Source organism: Camelus dromedarius, chromosome 34 (assembly GCF_036321535.1).
Source record: "Camelus dromedarius isolate mCamDro1 chromosome 34, mCamDro1.pat, whole genome shotgun sequence".
NCBI classification, from domain to species: Eukaryota; Metazoa; Chordata; class Mammalia; order Artiodactyla; family Camelidae; genus Camelus; species Camelus dromedarius.
Window position 1 is genome coordinate 6,308,974 of NC_087469.1, and position 21,944 is coordinate 6,330,917.

General features: G+C 38.6%; 1 protein-coding gene across 2 annotated transcripts in view; it reads right to left on the bottom strand.

Annotated features, from left to right (window-relative positions):
- NXPE4 (neurexophilin and PC-esterase domain family member 4) overlaps positions 1–21,117 on the bottom strand; it is a 79,523-nt gene extending 58,406 nt beyond the window's left edge. Inside the window, exons 1-2 of one of the 2 annotated variants that reach the window (XM_031443654.2) lie at positions 20,958–21,111; positions 8,658–8,758 (exon numbers count right to left, since the gene is read on the bottom strand). Coding sequence is in view for 1 of the 2 variants with exons in the window: in XM_010983315.3 (XP_010981617.1) it covers positions 20,958–21,032 (75 nt within the window). In the remaining variant the exon portion in view is untranslated. Of the gene's footprint in view, positions 1–8,657; positions 8,759–20,957 lie in introns of both variants that reach the window. The other variant, XM_010983315.3, reaches the window with a different exon arrangement.
- Positions 21,118–21,944: the final 827 nt, after the last annotated feature.

The following is a 21,944-nucleotide window of genomic DNA, read 5'->3' on the forward strand; positions in this document are numbered from 1 at the left end:
TATGTTTCTCTGTTGGTTTCATTTTCAGGCAGGATTTTTACATGTGACAGCTGAGTTCCCATGATCCTTTGTGACTTGTGATCCCAGAGGAATAGAACCCCCTCCTAGTGCCTGTACATAGATAAAAAACATAGAGAAGACTTTGGTTGTCTCAGTTTGGATCACATGTCCACGATGGATCCAAGGACAGTGGCCTGGGGTATAAATGATTTTGATTATCAAGCCTAGACTATCTGCTTACTCCTGTAGCCAGATTCTATTGCTAGAAGTAAATGAAAGAAAATAGACACAAAATATTTTTCTTCTACTGCAGATGATTTGACAAAGTCTCACAAAAATAATACCCAAGGGGCAAACAGATGACTGATTCCATAAAATTTAATTATCAAAGATTTGTGGTTGTATATCTCTTTTATACTTTCTCTTTTACCTAATTGCATAAAAGCACCACATTCAGATATTTGAAAAGAAGCTCTTCACTTTAGGTCTAAAATTATTTTGAGTTGAAATTATTTTTCACTAATTTTACCACTACATTTAATTTTAATAATTCACTCTTAAGCCTTCGAGTTCCTTGTTTTTGTAGTGAGAATATAAAATTGTATAAAAGAACCAGTAAAGTGTAAATTTAACATAAACAAACAAAACCCTGAAATGATACAAAAAAAAATGTTTAGGAAGACCAAACTGCTGCTTGTTAACTGAACACTAGTCAAGATTAACTGACCAAACAGAACTTAGGATTCATGCACCACCTTTGAGTAAGCAGTTTTTATTAAGGACATGGAGAGATTTGGGGGAAAATCATAACATTGCCTGATAATTGTATCAAGTCTTTCGTGACTTTAGTCCTCTGTATTAGACAAGATTTTTTTTTTATGCATGATAGAAATCCACCTCAAATTAGCCTAAGGATTGTGGGATGGAATGTATTTCATTCCAAATTTATAAAATAGAAGTAAACAAAATATTTAAGTGGGTTTTTTTTTTTTTTTTTGAGAACTACCAAAACACTTCCTGATGCCTTGATAAACTGCCACAGGCCACACTCAGAATTGGTACTTTTCCCTACATGGGTATTTTCAAAATCAGCTCCCCCGTGAGCCTGGACTCCACAGCTCCCTGGGAAGCTTTTAAAATACATTGACTGACAGACCTAACTTCTGACCAACCTAATAAGGTTTTTCCTGAAGGATGCTCAGGAAATCTGTCTTTTTTTTTTTTAATATATAGTCTTCCAATATGATTCTAACACATCCATCCTGGCATCTGGCAATGGGATCAATTTAGGAATCACACCCTCAAGTATCCTCTCTCCATTCAGTAAGTACCTCAAGGTCAAACAGCTGGCCCTTGCCCATTTGTCCAGTCCATGTCTCTCCTCAGTTCTCAGCTAAACATATCACCCAGCTGAGTCCTCACCACAGGATGCTCTGGGAAGCACCCTTTTGGTGGAAGGGTACACGTAAATGTCAAAATGTAGCTTAAAAACAACTGCATCAAAATTTCATCTACATGGTAAAAACAGTCCTGAGGTTGTGTTTGCTTTTCATTTGCTTATATCTAAGACTTGTCCATCCCTGCAGCATCTGATATTTCTTAACAGTTTTTTTTTTTTTCCCTAGTCCCCTACCTTCCATATTCACATACTTTTCTTTTTACATTGGAAGGTAATTCTGGGTTCACTTCTCTCCCGATTTTTTTCAGGCTCTAGCAGCTGTGGATAAAGTTTCACATGTGATGCTTAACTCTTTTTATAAATAGAAATTGTGGAATAAAAGCTGAGGTCTCCTTCCACTTAGGGGTCTGAAAAGGAACTCTCACTAGTCAAATACGGGGCAGTTTGAACACCAAAAAGAATGATCGCAATTGTTTGAAACATTGAATATATAAGTCTTTAAGCTTATGGGAGCGCGAGGGAATGAGAGAGAGAGAAGAAATCTCATTTATCATGATTGGAGGTAGGAAGTGCAAAAACACTTTATACTAAACGTTGATAATTAAAGCTAAAGAGTTAGCATCCAATTTGCTTTTCCTGTGTGAATTATATTCAGGGAAACCAAAGAGCTCCAACTGATGAAAAGTTCTTAACAGAATTATTCCAGGGAATAAAAGTGGAAAGCATCAGAAAATGAACAGTTTTTAAACTCCTAATGAATTCGTCTATCTAGATAATAATCATTAATAGACGCTAAAGTAATTACAGATATTCACAAGGTGCCCAAACATCGCCCCAAAGATTACTTCCTGGCTATTAAGAGGAAAGTGCTTCTACACAATGAGGAAGTCAGCCTGCCACCACCCAAGCCCACTCAGCATCACTATACGCGGGACAGTTGACCACTGTACCTTCTGACATGATGCAGCGTGAAGCGTTTTTGTCCAAAATCTTGAACTAGAATCTGATTGAGTTTCAGATCTATTTCTAGTTTATAGGAAACCTAGAGGCATAAAGGAACAAATTAGATGGCACCTTGAGGAAGGAATAAGAAAATCCAGAAGAAGATATTCTGCAGAACAGCTGCCTCATTTCTCAACAAGTCAATGTTAAGAAAATAGAGAGTTGTGAGATGACTCTTCTAGTCTAAAAGAGATTTAAGAAGTGAATGGTGGTTGCCAGGGGCCAGGGGTTGTTTGTGGGTACAAAGTTTCTGCTATACTACATGAATAAATTCTAGAGAACTTCTGTACTATAATGTGCAATTAAAAATTGTCAAGAGAATAGATCTCACATTGAGTGTTTGTAACACACACACACAACCCAAACAAAAATAACCAAGTTGCACAAGGAAACTTTTAGAGGTGATGGATATGCTTATTACCCTGATTGTGCTGGCTTCATGGATGTCACACATATGTCCAAGCTGACCAAACTGTACACATTAAATATGTACGGTTTTTTTGGTATATCAATTACACCTTAATAAAGCTGTTTAAAAAGAGAGTGACGTAAGAACTATATCGTTCAATTATTAAAATGTATGACCATTTATTGAATCCTGGTTTGAACCCATAAAAGATGTTTTGGAGACAACTGGGGAATTTTAATATGAACAGGATATTTGATGAAATTAAGATGTTACTGGAAATTTTGCTAAGAATGAAAACAGCACTGTTCTTAAGTAAGAAATGTCATGACCCATTTGGAGATAAAGTGTCATTTGTCTGACATTTACTTTAAAATCCTTCTGCCAACACAAAACAAAATGGAAAAAATACAGTAAAGCATGAGTCATTGTTAAAACCAGATGATAGGGATCTGAGGATTAATTAGTCCATTCTCCCTACCTACATAAATGTTTGAAAACGCTCAATAAGTGAAAAAGATGTGAGGGTCCAGAATTCCTGCATTACAAGGAAATGAATGAAGTCATGTCCATCATTGCTACTTTTTGCATAGTCAGTTGAAGTCCACAATAAGGGTAGTAAATCTGGTAGAATTTCCAGTGAAACCGCTGTGATTAAAGGTACCTATGATCATTAGTGTAACTGATAAGTTCAAGCTTCCTTTATCTGTGATAAAAATCAAATGTCACAAACCCTATTTTAAAAAAAATTTTAAATAAAAATAATATACACACAAGTTAAAAGCAAGGCCAAGTACAATAGAATGGTATTACGTGGAATACCACTCCCTCCAAAGAGTTAAAGATTTCTGTTTTAGGTTGGCAGGTGGTACACCATAACTTAAAGTTCATGCTTCTATTTGTTGATTTTACTGACATGAGATGGAATTCATTGAGTCATCACTGGGAAAGATGAGGAACCTAGATCACTTCCGGCTTCTCTCCACCACTGTGAGATTTGTTTCTTACATTACCGCTTTTAGTACTTCTGTTGATTGTCTTTTTATGACTGTAGACAATATAGTCAAGCCTCTATTTCATATTAGATCACCTGTAGTCAATATGTCTTCACTGCCAGCACGTACAATAAAAAACAGTACTCTTCCATTTCTTCCTCCTTCCTTTTACCTCCCTCCCAACCAGCCAAGGAAATGGCAGAAATAATGAATAAATTAACAACAATGTTAGGAAACAAGGAACAGTACCAACAGCAGATGAAACATATTGAGAGTCAGAAAACCATGTCGATCCTTGGGGGTATGGGAAGCAGTAGCTGAGTGCAGTAGAAGGTGGGTGCCATGGACCCCTGGGGGTGGGAGATCTTTGCTCTCCTCCACGTTGCTCTGGGTGGACTGTTGCCCATCCGCTTGTCACTATGGGCCCCTGGTATGAATCAGAGGTGGCAGCGACCATCAGAACCATTGAATCCATTTGGTCAGGGAGAGTGTTTAGAACAGTTACACACACCCTCAGCTTCCCCAGGCCTGGTGGAGGGACTGCAGAAGCAACTGTGGCAGCCTCACGCCCCCATTTGACCCAGGGGCTCTGGTGGCTGTGGTTGCTGTGGGTCCTGGGCCACAGTGTTAAGTGTCACGTGTCTCCCGTCAAGCAGTTTCCTGGCCTCTTTCCTCTGCTGGGAACCTTTCAAGGCAAGTAAGCTGTGGCCCCTGCCCTCTCCTGTGCCATCCCCCTTCCTGGGTTCTGCTGGTAGTGCTGTACCCCTCACTGGTACCTGAGTGGCTGTCCCCTAATGAAGGGGACACATTGGGAGACAGCCTGGCTGTGACAGCTGTGAGTGAGCCGTGTCCGGTGTCTGACCCCTCATAGCTTTGCACCACTCCTTGCAATGGAGGAGGCCTGCAAGGTCCAGTGGGCACCCAGGATGCTGAGGGTGAATTCAGGCTATAGGTGGCCAGCGCCTGCTCTCCCATTTCCCTCCTCCTGTCAACCTACCTGTGTCTTCTTAGAGGTTCCTTCCTTTCTTGAAAACCTCAAATGTCCCCCATTCCTGAGCATGTCAGGTACTTTGGTGTTCAGAGCCCTGCAGACCCGGTCATGATTCCCCTCACTCACTGTTACACCTCCCACCTCCTCATACTTGCTTGGTCCCAGGCGCATGCTCCTCCCTCCTTAAAACCCAGTTCATGCATGTTCTGTCTCCTGCCTGGGCTCTAAGGTCCCTGGCTGTGTGTGTCTCAGCCTGCAGGGGAATGTGGGGTGTGTCAGTCCTACAGGCCAGGGCATGGTTGGGGTCATCACCTAGCTCCACAAAGATCCGTTTCCAGTCCTTTCCCTACCTACCAGCAGAATTGGAGAGTTGGACACTCTCTCCTCCTTAAAATCCCTTAACTAACTTGTCTTCTGTGGAGGCTCCCTCTCTGGGTGTTCTGCTTTTAAAAACCCCTCCCAGGAAATGGGGCTGGAGCAGAGCAAGTAAAATAAATGGTTTCTTGCAAAGAGACTCCCCAGCTCCCTCAATCCACAGGACACCGAGCGGATGGATCCCTGAGTGCATGGACCCTGCTGCGGGGCTCCATGTAAAGAGCGGAGAGACTCAGCTGGGAAAAGACCTACTGGGGGAGTCTGAGCCACGTCTCCTGCCACCCTTCTGCATCTGTTGATGAAGGCCTATTTATCCATAGAACAAACGCTTTTCTCTGAAATCAAGATGCTTTGCTGTTTCTGCTCTTCATATGGGTCAGGGAATCTGTCACATTTCATGCAGAAGACATTGTAGGTTTCTTGAACTGTAAGTTTCTTGAAACCTATGGTGTCCAATTCTGTAGCCACCAGCCACATGTGGCTCTGAAGCCCTTGAAATGTGGTGGGTCCAAATGGAGGTGTGCTGTCAGTATAAACGTGCTCCAGATTGCAAAGTCTATACTAAAACAAACAAACAAAACCCAGTATGTAACATATTTCAATTTTTACATTGATTCCATGTTAAAATAAGATGTTGTTAAATACAATATATTATTATAATTAATTTCATCCACTTCTTCTGACTTTAATACAGCTACTAGAAAAATTGAAATTATAGAGATGGCTCACATATTCCTATTTTTCATGCACCCAGTTAAACTTGTTATTTTGTACTGAAACCACACTCAGGATTTGGGGAGGATGTGGCAAAGGGTTTCTTGTCCTCTAGGGAGAAGACACCCCTTCCTTTCTCTGGGGTGGTGATGGAACCCTCTCTGAGCCAGGTGAGCTGGACAAGGGTGGGCCTACTGGGGAAGTTGGTCACCCTTCCTGAAGCACCTGCCCTCAGGTCCTGGCCTGAAAAAGAATCCCCATCATGCTTTGTCCTTTTCCCAAGTGTTCTCTCACCCCTAGAAGGAGGTTGGATGACTCCTCTGAGGCCCATCCTGAGGCTGAGGATTGTGTGACCACTGAGAGCTGAGTCGGCAATTGTGGGCTCGTGAGATCGTCTGGTTTAGCTTACTTTTAAACATTGTCAAATTAGTCATCGCTGTTCTGTGGGCTTCAGGGCACAATAAGTGATTCTTCAGAGCAGAACCATAATGGAACAATGAGGGACATGCTTGAGTGCTTTGTGCAAGTCACAGAGCTTTTCTCTGCGGTATTATCTCTGTTGGCGGGCTTGGAACTCTGCTTCTATAATCTGCTGCTGTCTCCTGTCTGGATTCTGTCCCATGTCTAGATCCCCATTGTTGGAGAAAGATAGCATGGGACACATGCAGTAGACTTCAGGGGAGTCAGGGGAAGTGAGGTGAATAAAAACAAGTGAAAATTAACTGACAAAATTAACTGACAAGAAGAGAATGGAAAATGCAGAGTCAAAAGATGATGATGATATTTAATAGCTTTGGGGATTTGACTATGTTTTCACCATATATGAAAGGTTTTTAATATTTATATTATTTCTCTTGCTCCCCATAATAACCCCTGAGGAAGGTGCTAAAAGCATCCCATTTCACAGATGAGAAAACTGACACAGAGGGAGGTTAAATAATCTTCCAAAATCACCCCAGTGGTCAGCAGCTGGACCAGAATATGAACCCAGGGCTGACTCTACAGTGTTAGCCTTTTAAGACTGAGGTTTCTTGTCCCTGAGTAGAATTAGGAGAGGAAACTGAGTAGCAAAGAGGAAAGCACGTCAAAGGCAAAAGAAAACAGAGGGAACAAAATTAAGGCACCCTAGAAATGTGAGCAGCATGGAAGAAGAGAGACGTGGAAAAGTTTGACTAGAAGGAGATGGTTTTAAAAAGAGGGTAGGAAGGAAGTGGAAAGAAAAATATTCATTTCAACCCTTGTTTGTACACCTGGAAGATCTTTGTTCTCACGTTTACCAGCCAAAGTTCTATTTAAGCTTAATTGCCCTATATAGCTTAAGGAGTTCTGTTTATGAGACAATTTGTGTGGGAGCCACTTTTCCCAGTGCAGAACCTTGTGAAGAGGGAGACTTTGTCAGACGGGACAACACAGATGTTACAATGAGGTATTCTGGGGAAGTGGGGAAGATACCTTTTGAGAGTATGAGGGTTTTTCCCATGGAGACAGTGGACACAGCCTGCATAAAGACAAAAGTAGCTTTGAGGTTAACTGCAAGCCAGGGGCCTTAGATGCTATCTTGCATTTCTTGCCTAGGGTTCCTCACAGATCCTTGAGAGGGGACATAACCTCTGAGATACTATGAGCAGAGATGCATGTAAGCATGGCTGGACCACTCCCTGTTCTCAGCTTGGGACCACATTTATGTCAGTCCAGGGGAAAACAGGAAAGCAAAACCAATGCAGTACCTCACATAAAGATACATGTAACCTAATTTAACAAAGGATTTTGAGATTATTTCTAATTTGGAGCACTTAAGTGTTACCCTTATCAAACCAAAAATTGAAAATTATGTCTCAAAAGCAAAATGTTGAGAAAAAAAGTTGCAAGATGTAAGTCATATGAAATGATACATATAAAGTTTTAAAACCCACAAAACAGTACCCTATATATGTATGGTTATATTCACATGTGGTAAAATTCTAACATCATGCATGTGAATGATAAACACCAAGTTCAGGGTAGTGGATGCCTCTGGAAGTGTGAGAGAAGAGGAGATGGATTGGGGATGGTCTACAGGGACCTTTATTTTAATTTCATTTCTTAAACTGGGCAGGGAGTACCTGGGTATTCAACACAGATTCCTTAACTTTACAGGAAATTTGCAATGTGTTAAAAAAAAAAAACTGCAAGGGGGAAAGGGAGGAAGAGAGAAGTTAGAAAAGAAAGAGAGGGAGGAAGAGAGAAAGTAGAGGAAGGACAACAGGGAAGGAAGGGGAGAGGGAGGGAAGGATTATGAATTTTTGAAATGCCAAGCATAGTTAGAAAAGTGTTGTCAAAAACACAGTAACAAGTGATCCCATTTGGGCGGGAAGAGGGAGAAAAACTCAAGGTTATGTCATATGGCCGGGATTCCTGGGGACTTTGGAAGGAAAGACCCTTATGATAGGCTTTGTATTTGTGTGCAGTTATGAATTCCTCTAGGCAGGCACCAGCTGTGTCCCCAAATCTGAGTTACCTTCAAAAGGAGACAGATTTACTTTGACCTGCCCAGAGAGACAGATTTTTATGAAATCACTCCCTTATCTAATGTAGTGAGTGAGCAAATATTTCCTAGTTTTACAGTCTTCTGGGGAGTGGCAGGGTGGGGGCCATAAAAATGATCCAGGCAACTAGTGCAAACGTTGCTGTGGAAAATAATGTATGTTTTTCCTTCCAGTATAAAATACATGGTATGAATCCTATTATAGGTAAATATGAAAGAAATTTCACGCACAATCACAAGCAACATGGTACCTTTGGCGCTAACACTGCTTTTCTCCACTAGGTCTCTTGTGCTCAGAATTCTCTCCCAACTGAGGTTCCAAGCTCTTTCCAGAATTTATCAACAATGCTTCCTACAGATGGGGAAAATCAGAAAAGAACTTTCCTAAACTTCCTGTAGAAAAAAGATTGTCAAACTGATTGGAAAGAACAAAAGACAATCATAAGGGTGAGAGATCATTATTATCTCCATCTGACAGATGAGGAACCTGGAATTCAAAGGGGATAAATAAAATATTCAAGGTCATGTGAAGGGGAAACCTATAATCTGAGATTTAATGCCAGATATGTACAATTCCTAACCCAGGTCCTAACCACAAAGCCATACTGTGTCTCATGCCATCATGGCAGCCCACCGCCCGATTAGATTCTCATCTCTCAGTCCTGGGTGAACTGCAGAGTAGAAGGATTTTTGCCCTTTTCCCACCAGAGTGAGTGACGCCACAGAGTTTCAACATGTTGACATTGAATGTATTACATTCACTTCTGCTCATAATGTTACAGCCAACAGCTAGCGTCTCAGCCTTTGCATTCTTTTTCCACCATCTTTTTTTTCTACACTTGACCAATCCTTTGCCATATATAGATCTTTGAAATCCAAATATTACCTGGCCATGCCAAATAAAGACTTTTGCATACTCTGTTGCCGTAATTTAAGTGCCTCTGATCCTCCTAGCAGCCCAAGCAGGAACTTCACGATCCTCCATTGCACTCCCTCTGAGCCCAAAGTCTTCCCAGCTGTTTTTCTGCATCCTCAGATGGGTGTCTCATATGTGCCTATGAACTGTCTGCTGACCTTACTGTGTTTGCTTCTTCTACCCCTCTCTGCTTTGGTGCATGCCTACTGACAAGCAAAGCTTGCAAAGCTGCTTGAGGTATCACTGTGACTTCTATGGCTTTATTTTACACTCTAGGTAATGTTACCTTCAGAAACTGCCTACTCCTAATGCTAATAAAGCTAGTGATCCCTGTAGTGCCACGATAGTGATTTCAGGTAGAGGTCAGGAGACTACTCGCTCTAAAACTCCATGCTACACTTTTGCACTGGAGTCTTGTAGTAGCATTGTTTGTGCCATAGTTCACTAAAGTATATTGCCCAAACTAACAACATCTGAGGTCTAGTTCAGCCAGCCAAAAACTCCTTACTGCATGTTATTAAATCATGCAATCATGGGACTTAGAGTTAAAGGGGATGGTGAAGATCTATGTTAACCTCGTATGTGGTGCCAAATTCTCATTTAAATCCATGGTTTTCACAGTTGATGATAAAAAAAAAGAATGAAATAATGCCATTTGCAGCAACATGCATGGACATAGATTATCATACTTAGTGAAGTAAGTCAAAGGCAAACATCATATTGATATTCCTTATATGTGGAATCTAAAAAAATAGTACAAGTGAACTTATTTACAAGACAGAAACAGACTCACAGACATGGAAAACAAACTTACGGTTACCAAGGGGGAATTGGGTGGGGAGAAGGATAAATTAGGAGTTTGGGATTAGCAGATACAAACTACTATACATAAAATAGATAAACAACAAGGTCCTACTGTATAGCACAGGGAACTATATTCAATATCTCGTAATAACGTATAATGAAAAAGAATATGTATGTATGTATAACTGAATCACTATGCTGTACAGCAGAAACTAACACAACATTGTAAATCAACTAGACTTCAATAATAATTAATAAATCAGTGGTTTTTCAAACTGAACATGTTTCAGAATCACCTGGAAGGCTTGTTGAGTCACAGGTGTTTCTTGTAGTGTGTATCATTGACAAAAAATTTTTCTTAGCCTATTTTATCCAAATATGCTCTATTTTACCTTCATTCCTGAAGGGTATTTTTTGCTGGATATAGAATTCCATGTTGAGAGTTGTTTTTCATAAGCATTTTAAAGATGCCATCCCTCTGTTTATTGTCTTCTATTATTTCCAGTGTTATTATTTCCAATAAGAAGTCAGCTGTCATTTAAGTCATTGTTCACTTTTTATGTATTGTGTCAGTTTCCTCTACTTTCAAGATGTTCTCTTTAATTTTCAGCAATTTGACTATAATGTGCTTAGGAGTAGTTCTCTTAAAATCTATCCTGCCTGTGGCTCTAGGAAATATTTGAATCTGTAAATTTATTTCTTCTCCAAGCTTAGGACATTTTGGGCTGTGATTTTTTAAATCCTTATTTCCCCCTTCATTCTCTTTCTCCTCTCCTTCTGGAATTTGTTAAAATCAAAATCAAATAAAGACCAGCCTTGAAAACTCCCTGAACAGACAAAACTAGTGTAGTCACATAAGCAGAGCTTAATCTAGCTTACTTTGCAAGATTAATTTGACCTGGATCATTTCTTGTTTGTTTCTCTGGAAATCATAAGCAAAACTTAAACTGTTGATATGAGGTAACCACTGACCAATTTCCTATCATTTAAATTCTAATAGTATAACTAATCACTGTGAAGAATAAATAATCACTGTCTCTTCACCCCGGAGCCTCATTCCATGTTTGATTTGAGTGCTGCAGATTTACAAACTGACTTTTTGGTGTGTACCTAATCAACTTTTACTAATTACTACTTTCATGACTCATTGGTTTTACTTTGGCTATTTCTGAACTTTTGACAGATTCATTTGCATGTATGTTAAACTTTTTTATGTTGTCCCTGAGTCTTGGTTTATCTAAAACATTTTTTTAATGTATTGGATAATTTCTATTGATTTATTCTTCAGTTTACTGACTCTCCTATATTATCTTTGTTCTGCTGTTGAGCACATCCAGTGACTTTAAACAAATCTTAGTTATAAAATTTACATTAAAAATATTAGTATCTATTTCTCAGCTGGTATTTCCTATATTTTTGTGTATTGCAAGCACATTTTCCTTTATGTTATTGAGAATAGTTTAAAACATGCTAATTCCAACATCTGAGTCATCTTGGAGTTAGTCTCTATTGAATGCTTTTTCTCTGGAAAATGGGTCACATTTTCCTGTTATTTCATAAATAGAAAATTTGGGATTGAATTCTAGATATTGTAAATGTTATGGTGCAAAGGCTATGGATTCTGTTATATTCCTCTGATAAGGATTGTTTAAGCACTCAGTTTCCTCGATTGGACTCAAACTGCAAGCCTTGTTCCTTGGGAAGCAGTTCAAATCTCAGTTCAGTTCTTTAGCCTTTGCTAACCAGCTTGAAATCTGCCTTGCATATGCATGGTCTGGGGACAGCCAGAGATTTGATTAAAGATTGTATATAGCATTTGGGAATACCTAGCTTTATCTCTCATTTCTAGGATTCTCCTCCCACTCTCCAGTAACTTTCTACTGGCTATCTTTTCTGGCTTTTCAAGTCAGAAAAATGGAAGATTTGCTATATTAATTTTAGATACCCTGCATAGCACAATCTAAGGATTTTCCTTAGGCTCAAACTGTGAAAACAGGAAACACATCACTACTATTCTCTTTTTCCAAATGTTAACTCCTCTCCAGAATCTGCCTACTTTTGGTTTTGCTCCTTCCCACCCCAGATTTTATGAGTTTTTTTGCGGAAAGATTTGCTCCATAGAAGCTTATTTAGCATACTAGAAGCAGAACCTCCTCTAGTGATTTGAAAGATATACATTCTATTCCTTGTTTTAGTAGTAACCATAAAAATGTTAATAGATACCTTTAATTTTTATTTAGGCATTAATACCTAGAGTTAATTAGTATCCATAGCTTACCAAAGCCCAAACATCAGGAATCTTAGCAGGACTTATTTCTCTTATTTCCTTCACCATTATCTATGTTGAGATCATCTGGGATTCTAGTTTCAAGGTATTAACTCTTTTACATTTAGGCTTCTTTAGTTTCTTTGCTTGCCCTTGCTTCTTATGACCTGTTTCTTCTCTGAATTCATTTATTTCTCCTTTTGAAGTATATTCTCTAATAATTCTTTCAGAGTATGAAGTTGGTAACCTTTTTGATTTAGTTTTAATTTTTAATTAAAATTATATATGCACATACATAGATTAATGGCATATTTTCTGACAAAGCTTGTAATGAATAAGAGCAATCCTCTAATCCTTACTCTATAAATTCTGCTTTTTAGATCTATTAGCTATTTTTTGTTATGTTCATTGGCTTATTATTCAGGAGATAACTGTTCATTTCCCTTACCCTACTCTCCAACCATATGTACACACACACACACACACACACATCTTTTTCCTTCTCTTCCTCTCAAAAGATAACTTTGATTTAACTACTCAGGATTTTATATTACTGGTGTATTACTTTCCTATTACTGTTGTTAACAGAATACCACAAACTACTGGTTTAAATGAACATAAATTTATTACCTTACATTCTGTAGGTCAGAAGTAAAAAATAATCAGTCTCATTGGAGTAAAGTCAAGGTGTTAGCAGGGCTGGTTCCTTCCTGAGGCTATAGGAGAGAATCTGTTTCCTTGTGTTTTCCAGCTTCTCAAGACCACCTGCATTCCTTAGCTAATGGCCCCTTCCTCCATTTTCCAAACCATCAGCATAACATCTTTAAATCGCTCTGACTCTTTGACCTTTTATTTTAGTTGCCTATCTCTTTCTCTCAGGCCAACCCTCCTACCTCTCCTATAAGGATCTTTTTGATTACATTGGGCTCACTTGGAAAATCTTCCATTTTAAGAGCCTTAACTTAATCACATCTACAAATACCTGTGCCATGGAGGTTAATGTATTCGCAGGTTCTGGAGATTAAGATGTGAAATCTGGGGGAGGGGCTTGGCACCATTCTGCCTATCACACTAGGACTATATAAATATTTCTCATAGATGAGGCAAATGGTATACTATGATTAAATTTTCATTATAAATCAATAGTTTCTGTTAAAGCAGATTGCCCTTCATCATGTGGGTGGGCCTCATGCAGATATTTGAAGGCCTTAATAGGAAAAGACTGACCTTCCCTCAAGAAGTGGGAATTCTCCCCGCAGACTGCCTTTGAGCTTGAACTGCAACTCTTCCCTGGGTCTCCAGCCTGACAGCCTACCCTGCAGATATTGGGTGTTCCAAGCCTCCACAATCTCATGAGCCAATAAACTTCTCCCTCTCTCTTTCTCTCTGTCTCTCTGTCTCTCTCTGGCTATATACACATCCTGTTGGTTCTGTTTCTTGGAGAACCCTGACTAATACAGATTTTGGTACTGAGACTGGCTCTGGGGGAAAAGAGTTTTAAGGATGAGTTTTCTGAATTGGTTCTGGGGTTTCTGGAATATCAGTTCTTTGGTTTGATTAAAGACACTAATGACTCTATGTCCAGTCATAAAGAATGGTGTCTTTATAAGAGGAGTCTAGGACACAGGTATGCATGCAGGTAAAACCATCTGAAGAGTCAGAGAGGATATGACCAACCACAAGCCAAGCAGAGAGGACTCAGAGGAAACCAACTCTGCCAACATTTTGACCTTGGACTTCTGGCCTCTAGAAGTTTGAGAAAATAAATGTCTGCTATTTAGGTTACCCATCAATAGGTCTTTACAGCAATTCTATAATATAATTTCTTAGTTCCTCATTTTTAAGCATGTTCTTATTTAATTGATATAATATTCTATCTTATCCCTCTGAAGATATGACTTGACTCAAAAAAAAAAGAAAAAGATTCTGTGTTGTTCCTTTAATTACATTCTTGAGTACTGTACACTATGCTGTACACCAGAAACTAATACAACATTGTAAATCAAGTATACTTCAATAAAAATAAATAAATTTAAAAAAGAAACTCTCTGGACCTGAATTAGTGGCAGAGTTCTGACTACCTGTAACAATTCTTCTATGAATATTAGACTTTGCAGGTTTTCTTTATCTTGGTCCATTTTGATCATCTGTGTTTTGCTTAAAAACCTATTTTTTTTTACATAGATCTTTTAATCTGATACAAATTTGATGCAGTAGATTCTTATAATTTTAAAACTCTTCTGTGTATCTACAAATATGAGTTCCAGATAATGCTTATTTTGTGTAATGGGCAACTCTTAGGGAAAAGCTAATTCATCTTGTTTTCTCCACAGTGTGTGAGCACAGTACTTTATATATTTGTTTAGTTTTCTTTTTAATCCTTTTCAAAGTGCTCATTGTACTGACATTGGTCATGGTTCAGGGGACCAAGCCTTTTGCCAGCACCAGGTGTGTGGCTAATAATTCACTTTTCTATATATACACTGTTCATCTTTAAAGCTATGGCTATCACTAGGAAGTAATGAAAGTTAACATGACCTTCAATTTACTTTGCTTCACGATCACATCATCTCTTAAACATGTTATTTGTACACCCTTGTAGGGTTGGTAAGCTTGGTAGACTCTCCATCTTCTCCTGGATACACGCTCTGGGAAAAATAAACAAGTGCCCCTATGTGATTCAGTGGTCACTTCTCTGAATTACAGCAGGGGGTCATTAATAACCTTTGCATGTCCCTTCCTCCTGCAGGGTTTGGGAACTTTTCTTGTTTTCTTGGCATTTCTGAAAGCATGCTATAGTTTTACTTTTTTATTTTTTTAAAAAAGCATATTCAGAATAATCTTCTACAAAAGAGCCTCAACTCTAATCTATATTGCTGAGGGCATAAAAGTTTTTTCTCTTCTTTACCTCTGCTGTTGGGATCTTTCAAAAGCCACTTCGAACACAGGCAAACCCACCTAATTTCTCTGAACAGTTTCCTTGTTAGAAAAATGGAGGAGTTAAAATTATTTCCCATCTCGTAGGGTTGGTGTGAAGATGAGATGAGATAATGAATGCACATTGCTTAGCTTGGCACACAGGACTCAATTAACATTAGACAGCGTTGTCAGTCATCACCTAGTCACCATCGTTGACAGCATTTATGTGCCAATTTCTTTCCTCTGATATCATGCAAAAACTGCAGCTTAAACTTGCAGGAGGTATTTGGGGTGATCACTCACAACAGGAAAATAACCGTGGCACCCTGCCCTATAGGTCTTTGTTACAGATATCTGTCTCTCTATATTTGATCTTTAGCTAGTCAGTCCAATGGGTGCACCATCTATATCTGTTTGTAGTGTTCCTGGAAAGCGTGCTTCTAAAACCTGCTTCTTCCCTTCTCTCTCTAGAAGTGATAACCCACCAACCTCTGAGAGCTACCAATTTGCAAAGTATTGATTTACCTGACTCTTGCACTCCCTCCTAGAACACACACTGCATGCGTGCACGCATGCACACACACACAGTAAAACTTGTTTCTTCCATTATACAATTGGATTTCTTTTATTTTCTATGTTCTGACAATAGTCTGACTTCGATCTTTGCCCCAGAATTTTAGTGCTGTGTTTTCCTTTTAAACCAGTTCTTTCACCACTGATCAGCTAATGCCTCAAACTCTTCTCTCTCTGCTGATATCAGTAATACCCCAATCCCACTGCCACCGACATCTGTTAATGCTCATATCTATCTTCACCAATAACAGCTAATGCCTCAATTTCCTCTCCACATAGATAGGATGGAGATGGGCTTGGGGCATTAGCCATTACCAGTGCTGAACAAACATATTTAAAAGGAAACAGAGCAATAGATTTCTGCAGCAAAGATCAAAATTACGATAATAAAGTATGAAAATGAATTTAAAATGTTAAATTATAAATATAATAGGCAAAATTTCTTGAGTACTTAAAATGTGCCAGTCACTCAGCTAAACCCTTTTCTTGGGTTATAACCTGTCATCCTGCCAAATAATCTTTGGGGTAGTTTCTGCTATTATCCCCATTTTATGGATGAGAAAACAGAGATGTGGATGGATTAAATCACTAACTCGTGATCACACACATCTGTTGAGCAATGAATCCTGGACACAAGTCTGGGGTTTGAGGGACTGTAATAAATTATACTTCTATGCTACCCTCTTAAATTCTAAACTGACTGAGAGAAACAAAATAGTCAGAAGGCTGGAGATCAAAAGATTGGCTCTTTTACTGATATAAGTTGTACTGGAGGGCATGGCTTACACAGCAAAAATTGGCCTCCCAATTCTCAGTGTCCCTCAAGCAAGATCATGGGGAAGTCTGATTCCGCAGGGCAGACACCCCTAACCAGCTTACTGCCTTATATCACTCTAGGATGGAGATGGAAAAAATAGAGATCATCTTTATCACTAAAGTTTGATCTTGTCAGTAAATTATGTGTCTTATGATGTTTCCTACCTACATAATCCTAGCTCTATGCCTCAGTTTCCTTATCTGGAAAATGGGAATGATGGTAATATTTTCTAATATTTTTCTTTTTAATATATTTTTATTGAAGTATGGTCAGCTTACAATGTTGTGTCAATTTCTGGTGTACAACACTTCAGTCATATAGGAACATACATATATTCGTTTTCATATTTTTTTTCACCATAAGTTACCATAAGATATTGAATATGGTTCCCTATGTAATATAGTATAAACTTTTTGTTTATCTATTTTATATACATTAGTTAGTATCTGCAAATCTCAAATTCACAATTTATCCCTTCACACTCCCTTCCCCTTGGTAACCATAAGTTTATTTTCTGTCTATGAGTCTGTTTCTGTTTTATAAATAAGTTTGTCTTTCTTTTTTTTAAGATTCCACATATAAGTGATATATGATATATTTCTTTCTCTTTCTGGCTTACTTCACTTAGAATGACATTCTCCAGTTTCATCCATGTTGTTGCAAATAGCATTATTTTATTATTTTTTTATGGCTGAGTAGTATTTCATTGTATAAATATACAGCTTCTTTCTCCCGTCATCTGTCAATGGACATTTAGTTTGCTCTCATGTCTTGGCTATTGTATACAGTGCTGCTATGAACATTGGGTGCATGGGTCTTTTTGAATTAAGGTTCCCTCTGGATATATGCCCAGGAGTGGATTGCTGGATCATATGGTAACTATATTTTTAGTTTTTTGAGTAATCTCCATACTGTTTTCCATTACGGCTGTACCAAACTACATTCCCACCAACAGTACAGGAGGGTTCCTTTTTCTCTACACCCTCACCAGCATTTTTAATGATGGCCACTCTGACTTGTCCATTTCTTCTAAGTTGTCTAATTTATTGCCATATAGTTGTTTACAGTATTCTCTTATGATTTTGTTTCATTTCTGTTGTGTTGTTGTAATCACTCCATTTTCATTACTTATTTTATTTGTGTGCTCTCTCTTTTCTTCTTGGTGAGCCTGGCCAGAGATTTGTCAATTTTGTTTACTCTTTCAAAAATCAGCTCTTGATTTGATTGATTTTTTTCTATGATCTTTAAAAATCTCTATTTATTTATTTCCTCCTTGATCTTTGTTTCTTTATTTCTTTCCTTCTCTGACTTTGAGTTTTGTTTGTTCTTCTTGTTCTAATTCTTTTAGGTGGTAGTTTAGGTTGTTTATTTGAGATTGTTCTTCTTTTTTGAGGAAGGCCTATATTGCTATGAACATCCCTCTTAGGACTGCTTATGCTAAATCCCATAGATTTTGTGTGATTGTGTTTTCATTGTCATTTGTCTCAAGGTGTTTTAAAATTCCTTTGATTTCATCACCGACCCATTGGTTTTTCAGTAGCATGTTGTTTAGCCTCCATGCTGTCATTTTTTTCTCATTTGTTTTTCTGTGTTTGATTCCTAGTTTCATGTCATTGTGGTCGGAGAAGATGTGTGGAATAATTTCTATCCTCTTAAATTTGTTTAGGCTTCTTTTGTGACTGAGTATGTGGTCTATCCTAGAGAATGTTCCATGAGCACTTGAAAAGAACGTATATTCTGTTTTGGGGGGGTGTAGTGTCCTAAAAATATCAACAAAGTCCAGGTGTTCTATTGTGTCATTTAGTATTTCTGTTGCCTAATTGATTTTCTGTCTGATTATGTTAGTGGGGTGTCAAAGTCTCCTACTACTGTTGTATTCTCATAAATTTCTCCCTTTATGTCTGTTAGTATTTGTTTTATATATTTAGGTGCTCCTATATTGGATACATATATGTTAAGGAATGTAATATCTTCATCTCATATTGCTCCTTTGATCATTATAAAGTGTCCTTCTTTATCTCTCTTTATGGACTTTGTTTTAAAGTCTATTTTGTCCGATATTAGTATTGCTACTCCTGTTTTCTTGTCATTTCCACTTACATGAAATATTTTTTCCATCCTCTCACTTTTAATCTATGTGTGTCTTTCACTCTAAAGTGGGTCTCTTGTAGGCAGCATATTGTAGGCTTTTGTTTTATTATCCAATGTCTTTCAATTGGAGCATTTAGTCCATTGACATTTATAGTAATTATTGATAGATGTATATTTATAGCCATTTTTAACTTTGTTTTTCATTTGATTTGGTATTTCTTCTTCTTTCTTTTCCTTTTTGTTTTTCTTTTTGTGGCTTGATAATTTTCTTTTGTATTAGCTTGGCTTCTTTTTGTTTTTTTGTGACTCTATTATATGCTTTTGATTTGTGGTTACCTTGTTTTTCAAGTATGTTAACCCCTTACTATATCTGTTTGCTTTAGACTGATGGCCATGTAGGCTCAGACACATCCTAAAAAGAATGAAAAAAAAAAATAGAGAGAGAAAAAGATCTATATTTTCTTGCTCCCCTCTCTGACCTTTTATGATTTTGAAATACTTTATTTATTTATTTTTACATCTTCATGTTTATTCTCTTGCAATTCACTGTAGTTATTGCATTTCCAATTATGGTTTTCTCATTTCTATAGCTTACTGTTTCTTTTCTATTTAGAGTAGACCTTTCAATATTTCTTTTAGCATAGGTTTATTATTGCTGAATTCTTTTAGTTTTTGCTTGTGTTTGAAATTCTATATCTCTCTTTCTACTCTAAAGGATAGTCTTGCTGGATAGAGTATCCTAGGTTGCAGCTTTTTCTCATTCAGGACTTTGAATATATCTTATCACTCCCTTCTGGCAAGCAGTGTTTGTTTAGAGAAATCAGCTGAAAGCCTTATGGGGGTTCCCTTGTAATTAACTCTGTTTTTCTCTTGCTGTCTTTAGAATTCTTCTTTTCTTTAACTTTGGCCATCTCATTTATAATATGTCTTGGTATAGATCTGTTTGGGTTCTTCTTGTTTGGGACTTTCTGTGCCTCCTGTATTTGGATATCTATTTCCTTCTTTAGGTTTGGAAAGTTTTCAGCCATGATTTCTTCAAATACTTTTTCAATCCCCTTTTCTTCTTTCTTCTCCTTCTGGGACCCCTATTATGTGTAGGTTGGCACACTTTATATTATTTCATAGGTCCCTTATGTTGCTTTCATTGGTTTTTATTTGCTTTTCTGTCTGCTGTTCTGATTGGGTGACTTCTGTTATCTAGCCTGCTTTTGACTGCCTTTAGCTCAGCTCTTATCTCAGCCATTGAGTTTTCTGTTTTTAATTGGCTCTTCTTTATAGTTTCAATTTCCTTTTTAAAGTATTCTCTGTCTCTCTTGATAGTCTCTTTTAGTTCCTTCATTGTATTGATCATTCCCTTTTTGAAGTCATGATCTGGTAGACTATCGAGGTCTATCTCTAGCATTATGGATTTAGGAGTATCATTTATCTACTATGGTCTTGAAGGCCTGTTTGTGGTGTTGTCTGTCATTTGTTATGCGGGCTTACAAAGTATTCTTTGTTGATGCTTCCTTTGTCCCAGCCTTAGCTGCAGGAATGTCAGCCACCTACTCTGGTGTCCCCCAGGCTCTGAGCCCCAGGAACCACCAGTGCAGATCTGCCAATGTCATTTGCTAGGACCCACCATAGCAAGCATGCAGTCACACATCTGAATCTGTGGTGTGCCACAGGGTTGGTGCAGACCCCAGGCCAGCCTCCACATACAGTATGGTATGCAGGCCTGTTGTAAATACCTGTACTCGCCCTCACTGTGAGCCCAAACTCTGCTCACTGCCTGTTTGTTCCACAGGCACAGATCCACAAAGGGTCCAGAGAGAGCAAATCCGCCCTCTCTGCTGGGGCTGTAAATAAATCTCAGTCCCTCCCCAAGAAATTGCAGGGCTGCAGGGTATGGATTCAGCCTTCAGTCCTGCCTCAGCACAGCAGTGATGGCTATGATGGAGCCCCACCTCTCTTCTCACGAGAACACATCAACAATGGAGACAAGCAGAGAAAGCAGCTATGGCACCCACCCCTCCCACCTATACCAACAGTGGTTTTTTTTCATAGAGGGTCCTAGGCTGCTCTGTTCCACACACACTCCCAGCCAGAGCTCACACTGCCCTCCAGTCCCCTGAGGCTGCCTCTGTGCAGTGGGCCCCTGCCCTCTGCTTGGGCTCCTCACTTACCACCAGCAGCTTGTCCCAGCTTGTCCCTGCTGGCTTGCATCTAGGGCTGGGGATTGCAGGGACCCTCTGTGGCATCCTTCCTTAGTTCTATCTGTCAAGTGGTTGTCACTTTCTCCTCTGAGCCTCGGAAGCTCCCCTTATGTCCCTGCTGACCTGCCGGATGGAGAGGGGGTGGCCCAGCCTTTCTTCCTATGCTACTTCCTCTCTGCAGGACCAATCCTGCACCAGTTTTTTATTTTTCCTTTTTTTCTTACTGGATTTTGTGAGAATCCTCCTGTATTTTGAAATGAGAGACACTCTGCCAGAGTTCAGTAGTGTTCTGCACAATTCAGTGGGTTTGTAGATGTAACTCCTGGTGTATTTGTGGGAGAGGGCAAGATGTGAGTCTCTCTACTCTGCCATCTTGGCCCTGCCCCTAATATTTTTTTATAATGTAACCTGTGCGCATGATCAAAATAGTACCAATCAAACTGGAGACGTGAGAGAGTAAGCAGAATAGAATAAAATTTCTTAGTGAAGAGCTTACTCGGAAGTTTAAAATCCACTTATTTTATGTAGAGCTTTAGAATTCTGACTAAAAATGTCAGGAGCCAACAGTTTTTCACAATCTTTCAAAAACACAGAAAGCTTCTTGCCATTTGATTCCAGTCATCTTCATGGACTAGAAACCACACCCATATTCATAATTCTATTTTTGGCTTATTATTTTGAAACAATCTCAAACACATTAGAAAAGCTGCAAGTGTGGCAAAAAGAACTTCCCTTTCTCTGAGCCATCTGGTAGCAAGTTGCTGATCTGATGCCTCATTGTCCCCTTGTGTGTGCATTTCCCACTAACAAGGATGTTCTGCATAACCAAACTATGATCATCAAAGTCAGGAAATCAATATCGATATGTTACTATCATTTAATCCTTAGATATGTTCAAATTTTTCCTAATATTTTAAAAATGTCTCTTATAGCAAAAGAATTCAGAAGCATGAGTTA